The sequence below is a fragment of the Linepithema humile genome, chromosome 7 (genome assembly GCF_040581485.1).
Source record: "Linepithema humile isolate Giens D197 chromosome 7, Lhum_UNIL_v1.0, whole genome shotgun sequence".
NCBI lineage: Eukaryota > Metazoa > Arthropoda > Insecta > Hymenoptera > Formicidae > Linepithema > Linepithema humile.
In genome coordinates, this window is record NC_090134.1 from 21,669,789 (window position 1) to 21,688,954 (window position 19,166).

The 19,166-nt window shown below is 44.4% G+C and overlaps 2 protein-coding genes across 2 annotated transcripts in view; one reads left to right on the top strand and one right to left on the bottom strand.

Annotated features, from left to right (window-relative positions):
- LOC105668365 (elongation factor-like GTPase 1) overlaps positions 1-19,166 on the top strand; it is a 35,658-nt gene that overhangs the window by 3,066 nt on the left and 13,426 nt on the right. Inside the window, exon 3 of the mRNA XM_012360709.2 lies at positions 243-391. Coding sequence (XP_012216132.1) covers positions 243-391 — 149 coding nt within the window. The remainder of the gene's footprint in view (positions 1-242; positions 392-19,166) is intronic.
- On the bottom strand, positions 6-18,844 carry dsx-c73A (doublesex cognate 73A). Its single transcript, XM_012360711.2, has 6 exons — positions 18,399-18,844; positions 13,207-14,020; positions 3,287-3,541; positions 2,058-2,208; positions 1,512-1,634; positions 6-1,428 (listed from the first exon to the last, which is right to left on the bottom strand). Exons 2-6 carry the CDS (start codon positions 13,909-13,911, stop codon positions 1,340-1,342), a joined length of 1,323 nt encoding a protein of 440 aa, XP_012216134.1. The 5' UTR covers positions 13,912-14,020; positions 18,399-18,844; the 3' UTR covers positions 6-1,339.

The window sequence follows — 19,166 nt, forward strand, 5'->3', positions numbered from 1 at the left end:
AATAATTTAAAGAACATTTGCATTTTAATGATTATTGCGTAGATATAAATGTCTTGGATGGATATCTCTCGCTAAAAAATACTATTATATAACGAACTACATATATTGTAATTGCCTGCTTCCCGAAAAAATGTCTGGCAATTATAGCATAATGTTTTTATACTTTTAAATTGTAAGTGAAATTATCGCAGAATTAAGAGTATCGAGTGTCGAAAACTTATCTGGAACGTGCGTATTTCCAGTGACTCCGGTAGCCAGAGCCATGGACATTTAGGCGGTCAATTGATGTCGGCGTGTAAAGAGGCTTGTCGGCGGATCTTCAGCCTGCGACATCCCCGATTGATGACGGCGATGTACAGCTGTAGCGTTTTAGTCAACTCCGACGTTCTCGGTGAGTCCGCAATAAATAATACTACCGATCAGTCGTTCTCGTCATTGTACTGCATTTCGTATAATAATGAGAGATGCATCTCGTATATATATATATATATCGTTAAATGCGATTGAACATATATATCGCTAATTTTCTCCTCAAATCTCGCAGTCACAAAAGTGTGGCCTAAAAAAAAAATTATCTTACACTGGTCGTCTACAAATTGAATTCTAGTGAATTGAGAAAAGTAAGCGCGAGTGCGATATACGTACAGTAATTTGACAAATGTATGTCAATTTCTTACTCGAGAGTAATGAGAGAAAAACTTGATGTAGGATGATGTGTGCGTGTGTCAGAGACTCAGGTACCATATATATTCCTATCCTTATTTCTTTCTTAAAATCACACACGATCAAACAGCTCTTTACATTGTTGTATAAACGACAAAGCCGTTTGTCTTCTTCATCGTATCGCTAATTCGTTTATCGATGTATCGTATATAATTAATGGATAGCTCACATTACGGATAACATAGAAACCATACATGAGTAATAAATATGCTTACAATGAATAATTAAGATGAATAATTAAAGATGATAGTACAAGCCGCGTAGACGATTTCATCGTATCGCATCGTAACTCTCGCGCAACGAATGTGCCGGCGTGCATTTTCGAAATCAATCTTCCTCTTTCTAATCGTCACCGCGCACGGCGACGCTAAAACAATTTAATAAGCGTTTTAATGAGAAACAGGGGAATAGGACGGAATTAATTGATATCAATCGTTCGGATCACTCGCATCCCTGCGCGCGCTCATTCCGAGAATCAAGGAAGCGTGAGAAAGACGCGGGAAGTGAAGAGAGCAAAGGGTGGTCTGAATGGCTCGGAAAATTATAAATATAGCATTATAAATTAACGTGTAAATTCGTCGATGGCAGATGTGGAGTGGGACATCGCGTGTCGAAGCTATTCCCAGAGAGACGGCGTTGTCATGAGCTGTCGCACTTTGTGCCAAGGGAAGCGCGGTTTCTCCTCCTCACCCCTTATATGTCCGTCTGGCAACACACCAAATGTTTATCAGTTGGGAAATTCATATCCGAGAGCAGAGTTTTAAGAAACATTTAGAATTGGCACGTACCGAAAATACTGCGCGCATATCGCAGCGGTCGTCCTCTTCTGTTTCCTTGCACGCACATCATTCCGTACACTCGAATGCCCGGAACGCTCGCGTACGTTGGTTGATCGTGACTCATAGGCCCCTCTGCGAAAGGAATATAAATTGTACGACGTGATGATTACGTAAAATAATTTGCTTCTTCGCGATAGAACGAGGTATTATTAATAAAAATCATGGTTGCATACGCTATCAACTTGAGCTTCTTCGAGAGGTCCGATGTATAAATTGTCAGTAAATATTTGCTTCTTCGCGATAGAACGAGGTATTATTAATAAAAATCATGGTTGCATACGCTATCAACTTGAGCTTCTTCGAGAGGTCCGATGTATAAATTGTCAGTAAATAAATGAGAAAATTTTAAATAAGTCTGACAATTTTATCACGACGGGATAATTTACAAAAAAATCGGATTCTTAATCCTGAAAGTTTGCATTACCCGTCGATCTTTTTTTTTTTTTTTTTTTCTAAATTGAATTAATTAAGTGGAAATTCGGAGTTTTCGCTTACCGAGTATGTTTGTATCGGGACATCGGCATATCACAAGATAATGAGATTTTCCTGTACGCACGTTCTGTAGTGCCAATAAGGACCAGTCTCTTGATCCTCTGCATTCTCGCATCTCGGCAACCGGCTCGCACGTTTTCACTAAGGTCAAGGCCTGGAACGAGTGAGTGACGTCGTATTTTTATAGACTTTTTTCAACAAGTCATCATGTTCCCCTTAATACCGTTACAATATATATACGCGTTGTAATACAATTTAACCATGCCAAGTTTTTACCGAGTGGTAAACTCGAGCGATTATTGATTATCTGTTTTTTTTTTTTTTTTTTTTTTTTTAAATATTACGCAATTCTGAAATCCTCTTTTTATCGCGAGTTGTTATTTGTATCTCTTACGGCATTATTGTAACAGTGAAACCGCGTGAGAAAGCTCGCGACGAGTCGCGCTGATTATTTAAGCGCGACCTTATGCGAACTGTCTTTTCGAGTGGCAATTCGTCAGTGTGCAAGTCACGGTTGGCACACCGAACGAAAGTGAGCAAGTTTTTCTCACGGCAGGAAACGCGCGTTAAGGAGAGTCCGAGCTTCCCCGAGCTGACCATACCGGGAATGGCGCCATGCCTCGGTACCGTTTCCCTAATAGCTCGTCGCGTTAAACACCGGGAATAAAACACTACGTGCGGAACGGCAATTTTTAGTTTTACAGCCTCGACGGATATTCTCGATCCCTTCAATTGCACGCACGTTCGTTTTTATTCCTAATAAGCAAACATATAATTTCAAAGTGATCCAATAATATACCCATATCGTGCATTATATTACGATCCGAGGCTGCTGTTTCCTCATTGCAGGCAGGTTTAATTATGAGATCAGAGGCAAGAAATATTGTGATTTTTTTCCTTACAATTACTACCCGCGCTCAACGATATGGACTGATAAAATATGCTATATGAATAATGCAGAAGAAAAACTGGACAATTTCTCACTTCTGATTTCATAATCCAACGTGATTGCGGATCGGGAGCTTTACTGCTATTTAATATATGTCATTTACATTTATTGACGCTCAATTCTTTTGTTAATAAAAATGAAAGTTGAACAAAGAATAGCAACACTAATTACAAGATTATAAAAAAATAGTTGTGAGTTAAAAGTTTCATTCCGATAGAAATATTTTTAGTAGGACGGCGGGATAGTATCTTTTTTTTTTTGTTGAATAATTCTGTTCACTAACCTTGGTTCGTGGATCGGTGACCAGCTCGGTCGTGTGCAGGTCATCGCTATCTAAGGATGCGCTGCAAGGGTCCCGGTACCTTCCGGGACAAGCGCACAACGGTTGCGTGAAGTTCAATCTGACATAAACAGCATTGCACACTTGCTGAACCGCGCACTCCGGCAGCAGGTAGATATGCTGATTGTGCGGATAGTAGTGATACTTTGTTGGTTTCGCGAGAGCCGCGCTTGCCCCCTCCGGCAATCGTACTCCTGTCTGTAAATTCAATAGAACACTTTATCAAAATAATTTCCTTGTCATATTCGATGAATCGCCCGATTTAGAGTTTAAAATTAAGTCCGAAACGTTATTTTTTTTTTGCTTTAATCATCTTTCATCAAAGTTGTATATATATTTAATCTGAAATTTAAATATGATTTATTTGAATCGATCCGAAAGTTTCTTTCTGATTTTTCGATAAAAATAAAAGAAAAAATCCGGAGGAATTCACCGCTCAATCCAATATTAACTTTCGAAAACTTTATATTTCTCCCTAAAATTTTTTTGTCGATAAACTGTGCCGGGAGATTTATCGAGTGCGAAATTATTGGGTGGTTTTAGTACATGTCTATGGGTGCAATTCCTAGTTTAGTGGTGTGTAGCAAAGATATATTGCACGATTTACGAGGGAAAGACATAACTACGAATAACGACTTTCCGAGTAACAAGTATAAATCTGTAGATCCGATTTCGAACCCACAGATACAATTACAGGAACCCTCCTTAGAAAGTTTTATGTTCCTTCGATTGACATGGCTATATAATTTTCATGTTTGTTCACTTTTCCGCTTATGTCTTCCAATTACGAATAAATGTAGCCCCGAGATGTTTTCTAGAAATGAGGTGTTTTCTCGGGAATAAGGGCAAGACCTCTTAACCGGAAAACTTGGTCCGCTAATGAAGATTTTTTAATTTTAATTGCGTATAGATTTGTATTCAAATTGATCGAGTGCTGTAACATAATTGCGCTGTAAACGAGGTTACATGGTGCCTCGTTAGCAATGTTTCTGTGCCACGAGGCGATTGTGCGGCTTTTCACTTCTCTGTGATTTGCACTTTCCCTTTATGATTCCGTTCCGTGTTCGCTCACAATTGAGACACGGGATATGTAAATCAGTAAGGATCCGAACGAAACATTAATGATCATTCTAGCATCGATCTAATCCCATAAAATGTCAGTTTCTGCAAGTAGAGTTTACTGTTAAAAAAAAATCAAAACAGTTGAGTATTAAATATTTATATCTTGCTGAACTTTTGAGATTTATTTCGAAGGAGGGAGTTGTGTACGCGCCAATCGCGTGTAGAGATTGTTAACAGAAAGGAAGCGAGCAAGGGAGTGGAGAATAAGATAAGCAAGAAATGAAAAAAAAGCAGAATGCTCGGAAAGAAAAGATGAAAGAAAGGCCACAATCAGGCGAGCGGGCAGGCAGGCGGAGGCAAACGCTGTATCGATAGGGTACAAGATGGTTTGTACGGATATCCATCGCTTGCTAACTTCCTGGAACGTGAGACTATGCACCCGCCAACGATAGCCCTCTTCACCTCCGCTTGGTCCCGCTCTTCTTTACGGTGTATCGTTTACCTCGTTTACCGCGATTTATGTCGCTATCATCTCGCCCGAATCCTCAAAAAGCTTCCGAGAGACGATGGAGATAATCGCTCGCTGACCTCAGTTCACACAGATTTTACTCATAGATAGATATGCAAAGTCCTGAGCAATTGTAAAAATGGAAAAGTGGAACGATATCCCGAAAAATTGTTATTCACTATTGCACAGTTATTCGTTCCACTTTTCGCGCGTTATTTTTTAGCACAATTTTTCTCTTCAACAAAAATGTAATTTGTTATTTAATATACTTTTTCTCAATCTTTTGCGTTATATCTTTGTAATGCTTGGACGTTTCTACTAAAGAAAAATGGTCTTTAAACCAATTAAAAATTGAGGTGCGAAACGTTCTATGCGAAACATATTTTTAGAAAATTACTGATTTCCGGAGACACAGATTGTTGGGGACACTTTGTGTACGATTAAATAAATTTTCTCTGTCATATTTTCGATAAGTATAAAGATAAATTCGCGAGGGGCCGTAAAGAGTGCGACCGCTAATCGGCGCGGTTTCAGCTGAGTAAAATCCGCGATATCCTTACGAGAAAAAGGTCGAGTATTTTCTCGATCTTGGCTGCATCCTGCGGTGAGCAGTCACTCGAGCATGAATGAAGGAAAAACAACGAGAATTCGTGGAAAGAACGCTAACAGGACGAAGCCTTCTTCCACAGAGACATGTTCGAAATTTCGCATTTTGAGTTTCAACGGCAGCATCGATCGCAGTCGAAGTAATTGTAAATCATTTCGGCGCTTTGCCGCACGCGCGGGATCGTTGGAAAATCTTACGAAAAAAATGTTTCCCTTGTGTTCCCTTTCATCGTCCGCGCTGCGGTGAACAAATCACGATAATCGATCACGTTGACCGCAATCGGCGTCGTGATTCGCGTCCGATTCTGCGTTTCCCGAAACGGATCTCTTCTCGAGCCGAGCCGAGTCGACCCCGCAACGCAGGCGTAAAACCGCCCGACTTCGAAAATAATGTCATCGCGTGCCACGTAATTCACCATCCGCGGAGCTCGGGCCACAAAACGCTCGTTTGCAAAGCGGTCGTTGACCGAAACCGCGATCGCGTTCCCCGCGAATTCCCCGGCCGAGGTCATCGCCGATGGTTTGCTCTACCGCGGCTCTTTCAGGCCGCGCGACTCTTCGTATTTTTTCATCTCTATTTTCGCACACTTTGACGTTTACTTTGTAGAAAAGTTTGTCCACGGACGTGTCGCCTTGAGAGCATAGCGGTCCGGAGCGAGGCAGCGAGATGGAGAAGATAGATCGAAATAGCGTAGCGAACGAGCGCAAGATCAAATTGATATACGTAATCAAAGCAACCGCGGCGCTTTAACAAGAACATCAATCTTTTTAAATAATTTACAGACAGTTGCATTGCTGTACGAAGAGCAGAGAAAGAGAGAGAGAGAGAGACTCATATGAAAGTATAATGAACATGAATAAATAATGAAGATTTTATGTTGACGAAAAAACGGTTTGGCATAATAAAGAGAAAAATAACTAGGACGTTAAAATAAGAAACATCACCGTCTCCTCGCGCGTCTCTTCTCTATTGTCTTATCTTTCTCGGACTTGGCTCGTTCAACGCTCGCTTTACGTCGCGGAGAACGTGCTCTCGCAGCTTTTTCGACAAGCCGCGGTAGGTGTCCGATTAGAGCGGAACCACTAATTGATTCGCCGTCTTTATACCGCCTAAATGCGGGCGCAAGAAGCAACGCTCGCTCGCGCTTCACGCGAATTACTATCAGTGGACAAACATAACGCGAAGTAGTACAGAGTGAATCGATTAAAGCCGACGAATAGGCCGTGGTAAATTGTCCGTAGCGATACCCCGGCCTGCTGCATCGCTCCTCTCTCATCGCTATTCTTCTCTCATTTGTTCTTTTTTTCTCTATCTCTCTTCTCCTTCTCTCTCCTTTCTTCGATTTTCTCTCGCATTTTCTTTTCTCCTGGATATCGTCACGTTCCACTACCGATATTAGCACCGGATGATCCGTTTGCGTCACGACCGTGAACGCTCGCCCTCCTTTCGCCGTTTGCAGATTTGTCGGACCTGCATCGCGCAGATGCATCGGCATCTCTCGCGAGGCGCGTCGGCAGTTCCCGCATCTTTCCGACACGCTTGTCTCGACGACTGTTTATTAAAGCAAAAAACTAATTCTTAGTCAAACAATAATAAATTAAATCGAATCGAGAAACGGGTTTCTATGCGAATCTATGCGAAGTTTCTCGCATCTCAATCTTTTTGCTTCAACAAGTATTCATTTGTTTTTCCGAGAGAAATTTAAAAGAACTGTATATACGGCTTTTTAAAATAAGATCGATGTCGAATAAATAAATAAATGAATTAATAGAATAAAATAAATTAGATTTATCCCACGGCGCGCGATTTTAATTTCAATGATTTCTTTCAAGTCAATTTGACGTCGAGTTTTCCTTCGCGAAAATCGAGGTAAATAATTCGAAAACCGGTGTCTCGATATTTTTTTTGCTAAGGAAAACTCGACTTCAAGTCCGCTGAAGAATCTGTCGTTACAATTAAAAATCAAAGGATAGTGTCTCTAGGATGTTATAATTCAACCCTTCATTACCTACACGCCATCATTACTCATTGAAAGAAAAGTGGTTTTTATCAAAGCTCGCGCTAAACGCAGGATGTCGCGAAAATCTGGAAGAACCGCCGCCGTGAGTCCTCGATGTTTACGATGACGCCGCACCGTGTATAATGCGACGATCGAGTAATTGAGGCGTCGCTGCGTCCGTTTAGGAATTAGATGATCATTAGCCGACGGGTAATCTTCCGCAGCTCTAATAATCTCTCGGATATCACGACGTCCCTCGTCGTGACGAATCGTCGCGGATGTCGTGTCCCCCCCGCGAGATCCTTACAATACGATTATTAAAGTCGGAGGAAAAGAACCGAGGTGGTTCGTTTTACCGTTGCGCACTCTTTTCATGGTTGTTTTTGTTGGATTAAGCGGCTGCGTGGAAACGCCATCGAGCCATCGCGAGCTCTATTATTAGTTGCGGAAGAAACTGCCGGCTCATTACTTCAACGCGCGGATGAAAAAAAGAGTGGTTTTTTTTTCCAAAGCTATTTCGTTATTCTTGATGAAAAATGGAAAGTAAAGCGTGAATTTTTCGCGACGCATCTTCGCCGCGTCCGCTTACCTGCTTCAATTACGGCACGCACTTTCTAGCAAGAGATCCACCTGATACAGAATTACTTAATCCCTCGGTGAAATGCGTGAAAGTAACAAATATATCGAGTATCGAACGTATTACGTGTAAGCTGACTCGATTGGTTAACTCTAAAGTCCACTTTGCTCTAGAATTCGCGATGGAATTCGAAATAAAAATCTACTCATTTTCTTCTCAAATTTTTGATAATTTACGACAAATTAAACCGATTGTTTAAAGTGAGCGTAATAGTGAAATTGTTATTTTGGCCGTCATATTTTATTGTCTCAGTCAAAAAGTGCGCGCTTTAAATCACTTGCAGATATGAATCTCATTATCAGATAATTAATTTCCAATCTGGAAAATAATATTATCGCGGTAGATAAATACTTTGATTCGATCTGACGTCCATCCGGCCTTTGCGATCTTAATTTTGCAATTGTTTATTTTTTTATCGTTGTCTTTCTATTCGAAAAACCGAGCTGGAGCAACGCTCCGTTACGCGTAACTCGGAAGCGCGCGTGTAGCGAGGGCAAAATTCCTATTCGGGACCGTTAGCAAAGTTCTCTATTTCTATCTTGCTCGCTATCGTACACGCTAACACGGCCACTGCTGAAAGGCAGCCCGGTCGTAAATAATCAGAGATACGCTTTACAATGCCGAGAGAGATGCCGGCATTAAGGAAATAATCCACGCAGCATCCCAAATAATCGTAAGATGGGAAACGTACGATATTACCGCGAGTCGAGAATCCGTTACCGCAAATCTGCGTTCCGCAGATCTAGGTAATAGGTTTGCATCTTATAGGAAGCGAAATTATTCTAATCTTAATATGTTCTCTCGGCGGTCTACTTCGAACCTTAATTACACATATCGTATCTGAAAATGCGTCCTAAAAACGTATTCCGTAACGCAGAAATTTCCATAATAACGAGCAGCACGCCTGTTCTATTTTGCGACGCAGTTTTACGGAGGAGCTTGTCTAAACTACCGGATGTAACTTTTAACGACACTTTTCAACGGCCAATTTGGAGTCCGTTTTTCCCCGGCGCGAATATCGAGACGCCAATAATTTCCAACGCACGGGGTAATCTGTCGAGCGATTGAGAATGAAGAGTTTCTCGCGCACTAAACTTCAAGGCGCCGAGTGGGATAATGAAGTTATAAATTTCAGAATGCCATATGGATAACGAAATTGCATTCCTCAGTTAATTTCAAATAGGATTTACTTCTACATGGATATTAATTTTACAATTTATTAGAGAGAGACGCGCGGAATTGAAAAGGCGTGATGAATGATTAACTTGGACATTTTCATAAGAGGGGAGAAAAAAAAAGGTTGATTTCAAATTGGGCCAAGAATCTTAGAGCCATTAAAAGACATTCATCGATCATGGGACACTGTGTGCAGGATATTTCATCGTCTTATACCGCTAGTCTCGGGTAACATCAACCAGGTGTCTGTCCTCGATAAAAGTTTCAAGATTAAGGCAAGACACTTGGCTTTAGCGCGTATTACTCTAACGATTTAGCCATTGTTGAGTTAAAGCTTATTTAATCAGGCAGGCGATTCGACGGCGAAAATCCGCATACGACTTCACGCATTTCGGCATACGACGCGCTCCGATCCCTCCCGCGAATACTTTCCGCATCGCGTGACGCACTAAGTAGATTTCGTATCTGGAATTCTTCATCGCGAATTATAGATAAAGTCCTAGTAAAGTGGGCTCGAAAAGAAAGTACATCGATAATAATAGCGACAATAAATTAACCGGGGAATTATATAATCGGTGGAAGCAGAGCATAGCCGATTACCGCACGCGGTAAAATCAGGAATTTACTCCGATATCGAACATGTCGAAGTTTAGCTGGCCAGCCTAGTGCATCCACGATCGTTATCTTTAGATATCCGTGACTAATGTACGCGTGTATACCGTAATGATCGCGTCTGACCAAGCGCGCTTCCTTTTTACGATACACTGTATAAATGATTGAAAAAAAATCGTCGGGGAAACATCGAACGAATCGACGGCAATCGATGAATAAAAAAAAAGACACGTCATTAACGGCTCCGTCGAAAGTCTGCTGCGCGCGGCACAAAAAAAAACGGCCGTCTTGCTTCACTTTTCCCGTCCTAGTGGCGAAGATATCCGATTCCCATGCTACATCCGGAGCGAAATCGGCATTCGACGTGCACGCGAACGGTTCTCAGGGATTTTTCTTCGATATATCGGATGAATGGTGCGACTCCGTATCACACCTCGCAACCCGTAATTACGCGCGCGGCCGCCGAGTCCTTCTTTCCCGAGAGCGCATTGTATGTTCATTCGTACCAGTTTTGCTTGAAGAAAAAAAAAAAACTGCACCACGATACAGTGCGTGTACCGAGCGCGCTAATGTGCCAATTAAGCCCCATCGAAGTCTCCCCGTGCGTCGATCCGGCCGGTTTCATCGACGTCGCTTAACTTTAATCACGCCTTGGCGAGCCTTCGCGCTTCTCTTGAGACGCGCAGGAGCGCTGACCACGAGACAGCAGCCGGGGAGGAAGTGAATTCAATTAATCACGGATAATTAAGCCGCGATTAATTGAGTCTTCTTCCTGTCCCTATTATATCTATTATATCACAGGGGTGCGTGTTACGATCCGAATGGAGAATTCATTAAGTCGCAATTATGCATTAAATGTATTCTCTCCCCGCTTTGGAGAGTACGCGCATTTTATTTTTTATTGTTATACGCCAGAACCAGGCGGCCCCTTTCTTCCTTTCGTTATTAGTTCTCCCAGTTGAATTTAATGCTGAAACGCGCTTTGTGCTGAAGCAGGAATATATCTTGACGCAACCGGCGTAACACCTGCGACACCGTTCGCATGAGTCTTCGCAGCGGCGGTGTTATGATGTACGATTATGGATGCGATAGCGCCGACGCTTCGCCTGACGCTAATAGACTTTCTTTACGCCGCGTGATTTCCGTTCCGTATTAGCGGCCCGGCATCCCCGCGTCGTTTTGCATTTTGCGGCGCGGCCGCGCGCGCACGTCGATCCGTTGGAAATCCCAGGGATCGCAAATTGGAAATTATCTCGCGGAGCAATCGGCCAATTCTCTCTATCACTCGGCGCGCCTTTGTTCCCCGAATCACCGGTCGGCGTTCCAATCACCGATTCGCGATCCTCAATCATCAGCGCGCGCGGCCTGACGCGCGCGGGCTTTAACAGACGGACGGACGACTTCATCGCGCGCGAGCAGATATTATATGCGCAATTTATACGCATCGCGTTATTGCGTATTGCCATTAACGCCTCACGCGGTTATTACGGATACGTTGTAATACTTAATTATTATTAATGACTCCGCGCTCCCCGTTACATCGCCAGCGCGCGCGCCGTCTTTTACCGTATTCCGCGGAACAAAATTGTTCGTTTGTAATCAAGACGCGTTACATTCGCTTATTTGATCGTAATCGTAAATGACTCAACGGTTTCATACACCATCGGTTTCACACACCGCCGTTATCTCAGCGAAGAGAGAGAGAGAGAGAGAGAGAGAGGGAGGGAGGGGTGAGAGAAAGAGAGAAAAAGAGAGGAAGGTCGTATACAATCTTGAAACATGTAAATTGAAGCCGGCCTGCAAAAGTCAGCGATTGCAAAAGAATGACTTCTCCCTCTCGGCTATGGAAGATTCCCCCGAGATGACCCAATTGCCCGCTTCATCTCGCGCGCTTATCGCGACCGTCTAGGAATCTACGAGCACACACTCGATTAACCGCGATAATTATCCCGTCGAGTCGTCGCAAGAGTACGTCGAATTACTTTCTCGTTTTGTGCTATTTTGCACGCACGCATCCGTCCGTCCGTCCGTCCGTCCGTTCGTTTCGTCGTCGTCGTTGTTGTTGTCGGCGGCGGTGGCGGCGGCGGTGCGCACGTAGAGCGCATTTTCTACACAGTGTACGTATGGTGCGCACGCTACTTTCTCGGTCTCGACCTATATGCGATTTTTTTCCTCAAACCCCATTCGATCCGCCACGGCCGGCTGGTATAAACATGAATCTGGGTGCCTTTCTATCGCGCATCATCGGGTACACGCTTTTCCGCTGCTCGCCTCGAGTAGGGGGGGGGGGAGGGGGGGCCGGCGAATGCAAACGCGGGGGACTCGAGATTTTTCTCCGATAGAGGAACGAAAAAAAAAGAGGAAAGAAGAAGGAGAGGCATTCCTAATGTCTTAACCATGTATGTCGCATGTAATACTTAATTATTATTAATGACTCGCGCTGCCCGTTACGCGTGCACACGCCGTCCTTTTACCGTATTCCGCAGAAGTAAATCGCTCGTTCGTAATTAAAGTGCGTTCAGTTTTGGATCCCATTGGAATATTTCGATTTTTCGCGCGCTGCTTCCGGCACAAGGTTTTTCAAGATTCTTCGACGAGAAATGCAATGTCTCTCTCTCTCTCTCTCTCTCGGTGTGAATTAAAGGATGAAATCTTGATCGCCAAGTTGCGCGAGTTATGACAGATGCAATATATTACGAACTTATCCGCGTGTTCCGTGAACGTCATCGTGCGAATATCTCCACGCGCGCTGGTTTTCTCTCCTCGCTATTTTCTCGAGCAGACTCGTCTTCCGCTCGTCTTCCGGATGATTTCTGTTTTTTTTTTTTTTTCTTCTTCCCTTCCGTCCCGCGGAATTTGCCGGTCACGAATCACGCGCCACGCTTGATTTTTACGTTAAACCGTGAAAAGAATGTCGTCGGCGTTTCGAAAATCATTTCGCGTTTCGATCTGTACGCCGGCGATCTGCGCGCAGCGGCGTGCACCGCGCGCAAAACAATTTTCGCGGAATTTCGCGGATCGGCGAGCTAATGCGCAAATCAATCAGCGCCTCGATATTTCGCCGCGAGTCCGCGATTCGCTCGTCCGTTCATTTTAAAGCAATTACACGTGGGCGGGGGGAGGGGGGAATCTGTGCCGACGATAGTTGAGCGGTTTATAAGCGGCAAAACGGAACAACAATGCGAGAAACACGACTGGGAAAGCCGCCGGTGGCGGGCAGACAGGCCAGCCGCCTTCGCTCGTTCAAGATTAATGCGCTTACCTCGCTCGTGTAATTTGTCGTCAGCTTGATTTGCGGTCGGATCTTTCCGGGCGACTCTCGCGTCTCCTTGGCCGACGTCAGTGGTGCGGTGGTCGTGACATCAACGGAGGCGGAGGCGGCCGCCGCCGCCGCCGCCGCGGTGGCGGAGGCTGCTGATTTTCTCGACGACAGCACGGTGGCGGCGGTATGTTGAGTCGGCGAGATTATCCTCGGGGAGGTCTCGGTGAAGGCGGGGACGGCCGTTCTACCGTCGCCCTGCGGATCGCCCTGGGGTGTCGCGTTTGATGCGAGACTCGCCGTCGACGCCGATGTCGCGATCGATGTCCTCGTCGTCGTCCTCGTCGTCGCCCTTGTCGTCGTCGTCGTTGTCGTCGACGGCGAGATCGACGGCAGCTTGAGCATCGTCGTGGGGGATGTGACGGCCGTCGCCGCCGCCGTCGTCGCGGACGACGCTCTTGTCGAGGAAAGCGGCGAGAAGGAAGGCGACGATAAATGCAACGTGGCGTTTCTCGCATACGGCAGCGTGGCGTTCGGTCGCGACGTCGTTGCGGTAATCGGCGAGGTGATCTTGTTGCCGCTGATTGGCGGGATCGGCGTGGTCTTTTTCCCTCTGATCGGATCGTCCGGACGTCCTTTCGACGACGCCGGCACGGCCGACACTGCCATTAGCAGCGCGAACCAAACGCAACACTGGAGAGCACGCATCTTAGGCACTTCCTTCGGAAATAAGCTTCTTCCGCTATGTATTTTTACGTGTAGCACTTCTTTCGCCAAAGTTCTTTTTACCGACGAGGCTTCTCTTTCCACCGCGAACCTGCAAATGGCACAGGAAATATGTAGACGACGTGAAATGTATAATAATGTACAGGATATCTCAGAACTGACGGATTTCCTTCAAAGACTGATCCTTTCGCGAATATTGCGGATCGATTTTTCTTTAGCGAAAGAATGAGAGCAATTCGTCTGCTATCTTTCGGCCGCTGTAAAAAGGAATTCACAAAGAGACGCCTGCATAAGTCGTGCGCTTTCTATTTTATTTACGAATGAAAATATTGTCGAAAAAAAAATAGCTCGCGAAGTAACATGTTCACTTTTGCGTTTGCTCGCTCATTTGTGTTTCTGAGCGATAAGCCTCTTTTCCTATTTCTCTTCCGTGTTTTCTCCCGATCGAAAAATCACCGCAGCTTTCGCTGTTTCATGTCAATAACGTCGAATGTAGGATAGGATTATAGATCGTATATCTCTGCGGTTTGCGCAGATTACGCGATGCCGATGCGATAATATCGAACGTAACGGACGCGCGTCTTCCCGTATGCGCTCGCTGTGTCCGAAGTGATGTTTACTTCGGAATGGCCTTAACAGGGCAGAGCTCTCGCTCTCGCAACGGTAATTAGATTTTTCTGTCGCAATTGAGTACATGCTAACTCGAGTACGCGCAGTACTCACCGCGGATTTCAGACGTAAGCACGTAATCCGCGTTCTCTTTTACCGTTTTTCTTTCTCGTCTCCGTAATTTTCCGTCTGTCTGCCTCTCTATACCCATCTGCGCTCTCCTTTCCTCGTTGCGCTACCGCCGCAGCACTCTTTCTTTGTTGTGTAGCTGAATAAAAATTTTCCTCTCCAACGTAATAACACGCGTAAAGTTAATAACACGCGCGATATCTATGCATACGAAATGCGGCAAGCGGTCGAAATAATTATCGTGCGTCAAGTGCGAGTCGAAAGAGAGACGGTAAGATGGAAGCTTCATTACAAGGAGAACGTTCTGATCTAATGCACTCGCGATATGACGGATTAAAGACATCGTGCAACTTCCGCCGCGCGGAATGAATAAATGAGACATATCTGCAATTATAAACATCCTTTCTTTCGCCTGTTATTTCATTTCTTCGGTAATCTCGAAATCGATTTCCGTCTCCCGGCGATGATTCGTCAACCGATTCGATCGCGATTTTTATCCTTCGTATCTTTTCACACCTGACTTTTTTCCGTAGAAAAAACTTATCTTTATTCTATTCTCCGCATTTTTTCGAAGGAATAAATATTTCCGTCGATCTCTCGGTTCTGGAAGGGTTAAATGACCCGGTTTTCGTTTAGTCGACCGAAACATTTGTGTCGACAGATGGGAAATTAAGTGGACGGGTGGGAGAGAGGCGTTTATTTATTTATTTCCTCGCCTTCCTGGATGTCCACGCATCGGTCCATGGCGGGCTGACCGCTTATCTACCTGCCTACCCACGTATTTTCCTTTCACGCGCTCGATCTTGTCCGCACGCGGTCTTGTGCCGCAACAGTTATCGCACGTTTGCCATACGACATTGGTGGTGAAATTGGGTCATTCGGTACGAACCGACCGTTATTTCGTTGCATTTACAAGGCCGTATCAAACTGCTCGCGCGCGCGCGCGCCAACACCGCACGCTTCGAGCATCAGATGTTAGACATTATGCTTCATTAGAATATATCTCACGTTGCTGCGCATATATACGATAGATGCGTATCTCGCCTATCTTAATCTAACGGAAGTGAGAGCGTGGCGTGGAAATATTTATCGCCTTGATTAGATAGCCGTTCGCATAATACTCTGACGAAGTGCATTGCTTTGATACATTCGGCGAATTTTGAAGTTGCAATTCTCATCCGAGATCTCTGTTCTTCGCCCGGGACCTTCGTTAATTATACCTGCGACATTGCACGGATTCTTCGATGAAATAAAACTCGAATTATCGCGAGAAAAACTAATTACTTCCCTCCCGGCAAATGAAATTTATACACAATGGAAATTATCTGCTATTTGGGAATTTTTCGCAGTCGCAACTTCTACCATAATGCTCTTCCGCTACAGTGTACCGCTTAGAATGTTGCGGTTAAAAAGTTTCCACGCTTAAACCGCAGACGAAGTTTTTAAACGTTCGCGACATCGAGCGTTTATACGTGAACAATATACTAATTAAATTATTTTCTTAATGAAGAGGACGCGGAAAAAAACGGTAACGCAAACGAGTCTCAGAGAATGAATAGGCGAGATCTGAAAAGGCGACAAACATGTGTCTACAGTGTCGCGAGAAGCTGGGTGGAAGTTGGTATATGAAAATCACAATTAAAAATCAGTCATGCGAACGAGATAATTAAATTATAAAATTAAGAGGTCTTGCGAAACTCACATTTCTTCACAATTTTGTAAAATTGAATTGTGTATTTCACATTCTGTAAGAAAAATGAAATTAGAATTTAATTATATATATATTTTATTTTAATAACTCAATTACATTTTTGAAAAATTAAAAAAGAGGATAACGAATTCTGTAATAGAATATCCTTTTTTCGCAGCTTTCTATTTGTACTGCAAAGTTACAAATCATGGAACACGAATCTAGACTTCTCAATCAATACAATTAATTTTCTTGAACACATTTTTTCGACATACATTTCTCTACGGCGCTGGCAATTCAATGATATTTAATCGTTAATGAGCATCATGCAAGGAGTTTAATTTGCCCCGACGAAAAAAAAAAAAAAAAAAAGAAAGGTGTACATCGATACGCGATATATGCGTTGGTTTCGGCAATTTGTCGGACTAACGAGATTGAAAGGAAAGCAACGCGTTCGAGCGTGTGCAAAAGTGCGCGCGATTAGCAATGGATATAAGGCCTCGTCGGATCTCGTAAAATCGCGTTCACGTTCGCGCTCACGTTTCGCGACGACATAAAGGATTTCGCGCCATTCAAAAGGCGCAGCCTGGTAGACAAAGAGAAACCGCGACGACCCGCGTCAACGCCGCCGACCGCCTAACGGATCTTTTGTTAAATTGGCTTAACGTGTTGTAGCCCTTTTCCTTATTGCACAGCCCGGCGTTCGTTGTACCTCACGTAGCCATCCTCGTGATTCGCTACGGTGAAATCACGAATCGTTAGGCTGCTTATAACGTAACGTCGAAGAAATGCACGTCATACATAAAAATGTGTTTGTCATTAAAACTAATCATGATTAACCCCCTTTCATAATCGTTGAAAATTAATAAAAATAAATCGAGCCTCGGCAAATGACGTTTGCGCACTCGGACGTAAATATCTTGAATTCGATTGATTAATCTACGAAATGCGTTTTCTTTAAAAGTCATCCGAAAGACAAATGATTATCGATCTATTTTCCCGGCGCGGAAAAGCGTATGCCAGAAACTAATCAGCGTCTTTTGCCGCGTGTTCCTTTCTTGGGTGGATAATAACTCGTTTCGCGGATTGTTGTTAGAAATACGGTGATAATAATATATCATCGTCGCCCAAAGAGAAACGAGCAACACTCGCGACGGGAAGAAGAATGTATGACGGGCACGGAAAGTCCGGTATCTGGGACTTGTAAGATATTCAATAAGGAATAACACCCACCCGCCTCGATTCGCATGGGTAGCGCCGGTAGTTGGACGCGTTTCGTAGATCATAACGGAAGTGTACGAGGAGCGAAGCCGGTGGTCGCGATCGGAATGCTGTTCAAAGGAATATCTACCTGGCTAGAATTATTGATGTCGAACGAACATTGCCCGCAAAAACTAAATAAACACACAAAGCATCAGCACGAGAAACGAGCGTGTGATATATCTTTCTCCCCCCCCCTTTTTTTTTCTTCGAGACAGCAATCCACACCCTACGATTGCCACGAATTTTTTGCGTCCAGGTAACACGAAATATTCAATGTATTAACATTGCAATTATTCTTTTGGATAAAAAGAGGAATTGTTTTATCATTGAAACAAAACAATCATCACACTAGCGGATAATATAATAGCAGTTTCGAATAAAAGTAATGATAAAATGTATTTCGTTAAATAGTATTCTGGCAATTTTGATAAATCTTAGGTGACAAGATGAATGCTGAAGATGGACGAATACGCGATGATGAATTATACATATCGTCGATTTAATGCGAGCAGACCTTTGGAAAGAAAACGGAGTTTTTGAAACTAAAGTGTTACATAAAAAAAAGAATAACGCGACGTTAAGAGATATTTTCTTATTTCCAAGCACTAAAAGTTTCATGTATGCATATTGAAATAAAATGCCAACAATTGTGAAGTGTAATAAAATTCTCAAACGTTAATTAGCGACTTTTGCGCCGACGACGATATGTATGTTGATCGCGCCATTGTCTCGCGCATTATCCTCATTAATATTTGAAGGAAAAATGAAGAGCTCGTACCTCGTGCAGCGCGTAGGTTGGCTGACCTTCAACCTCGCCTCGACCGCGACCTCAGCGGCGACCTCGACCTCGATCCCTGATAGGAAAGAAGACGTAACGCAGCTCTCGCAACCCCGGCGCGTCACTGACAGGCCGGTCGACCAGTCGATCCCTGTCCCGATCGTTCGCCAATCCCCGCCGATCGGTTCTTCTCTCGGTGAGGACGCGGGTACTCTTGCGCACCACGATCGGACACCCGGGATCCCTGATAGCCGTTTGATAGTCGGCGCGGACCGATCGCAAATGACAAATCGTCTGTCTCGCGCGCAACCCACACCCCTTCTTCGCCGGTTCCGTTCGCTCCTTCGAGATTGATCGCGATCAGAGATTCGCTGTATACGCAGAGAGACTCGAAGGAAACTCGCGATGAGATTGTTTCGGGGTTTGCGCCCGACTGCGGCCTCGCGTAGGACGCTCCGTGCCTATGAGTCCCCGCTAGTCCCACTTACCAACCAACCAGAAACTGCTCGGGTGTACTCGGAATCCTAAGCTGCATCTCCGCCGATCCTCCTTCCACGCTCCTTCTCCGCCGCTTTCGTCGTCGCTCTCCTCCCCGGCCGTGTACTAGTGTACATACACGTAAGACATTTACCTAAGACTTTACTTGTGCTTTTCGTCTTTTTCGGCGGCTGCGCGCGGGGAGGCAAGCGACGAGCGAGAAGAAGACCGAGCGAGCGAGCTTAGCGGCCGGAACCGTTTCTAACACCGCTAAGTGCTTGTAAGCGCGAA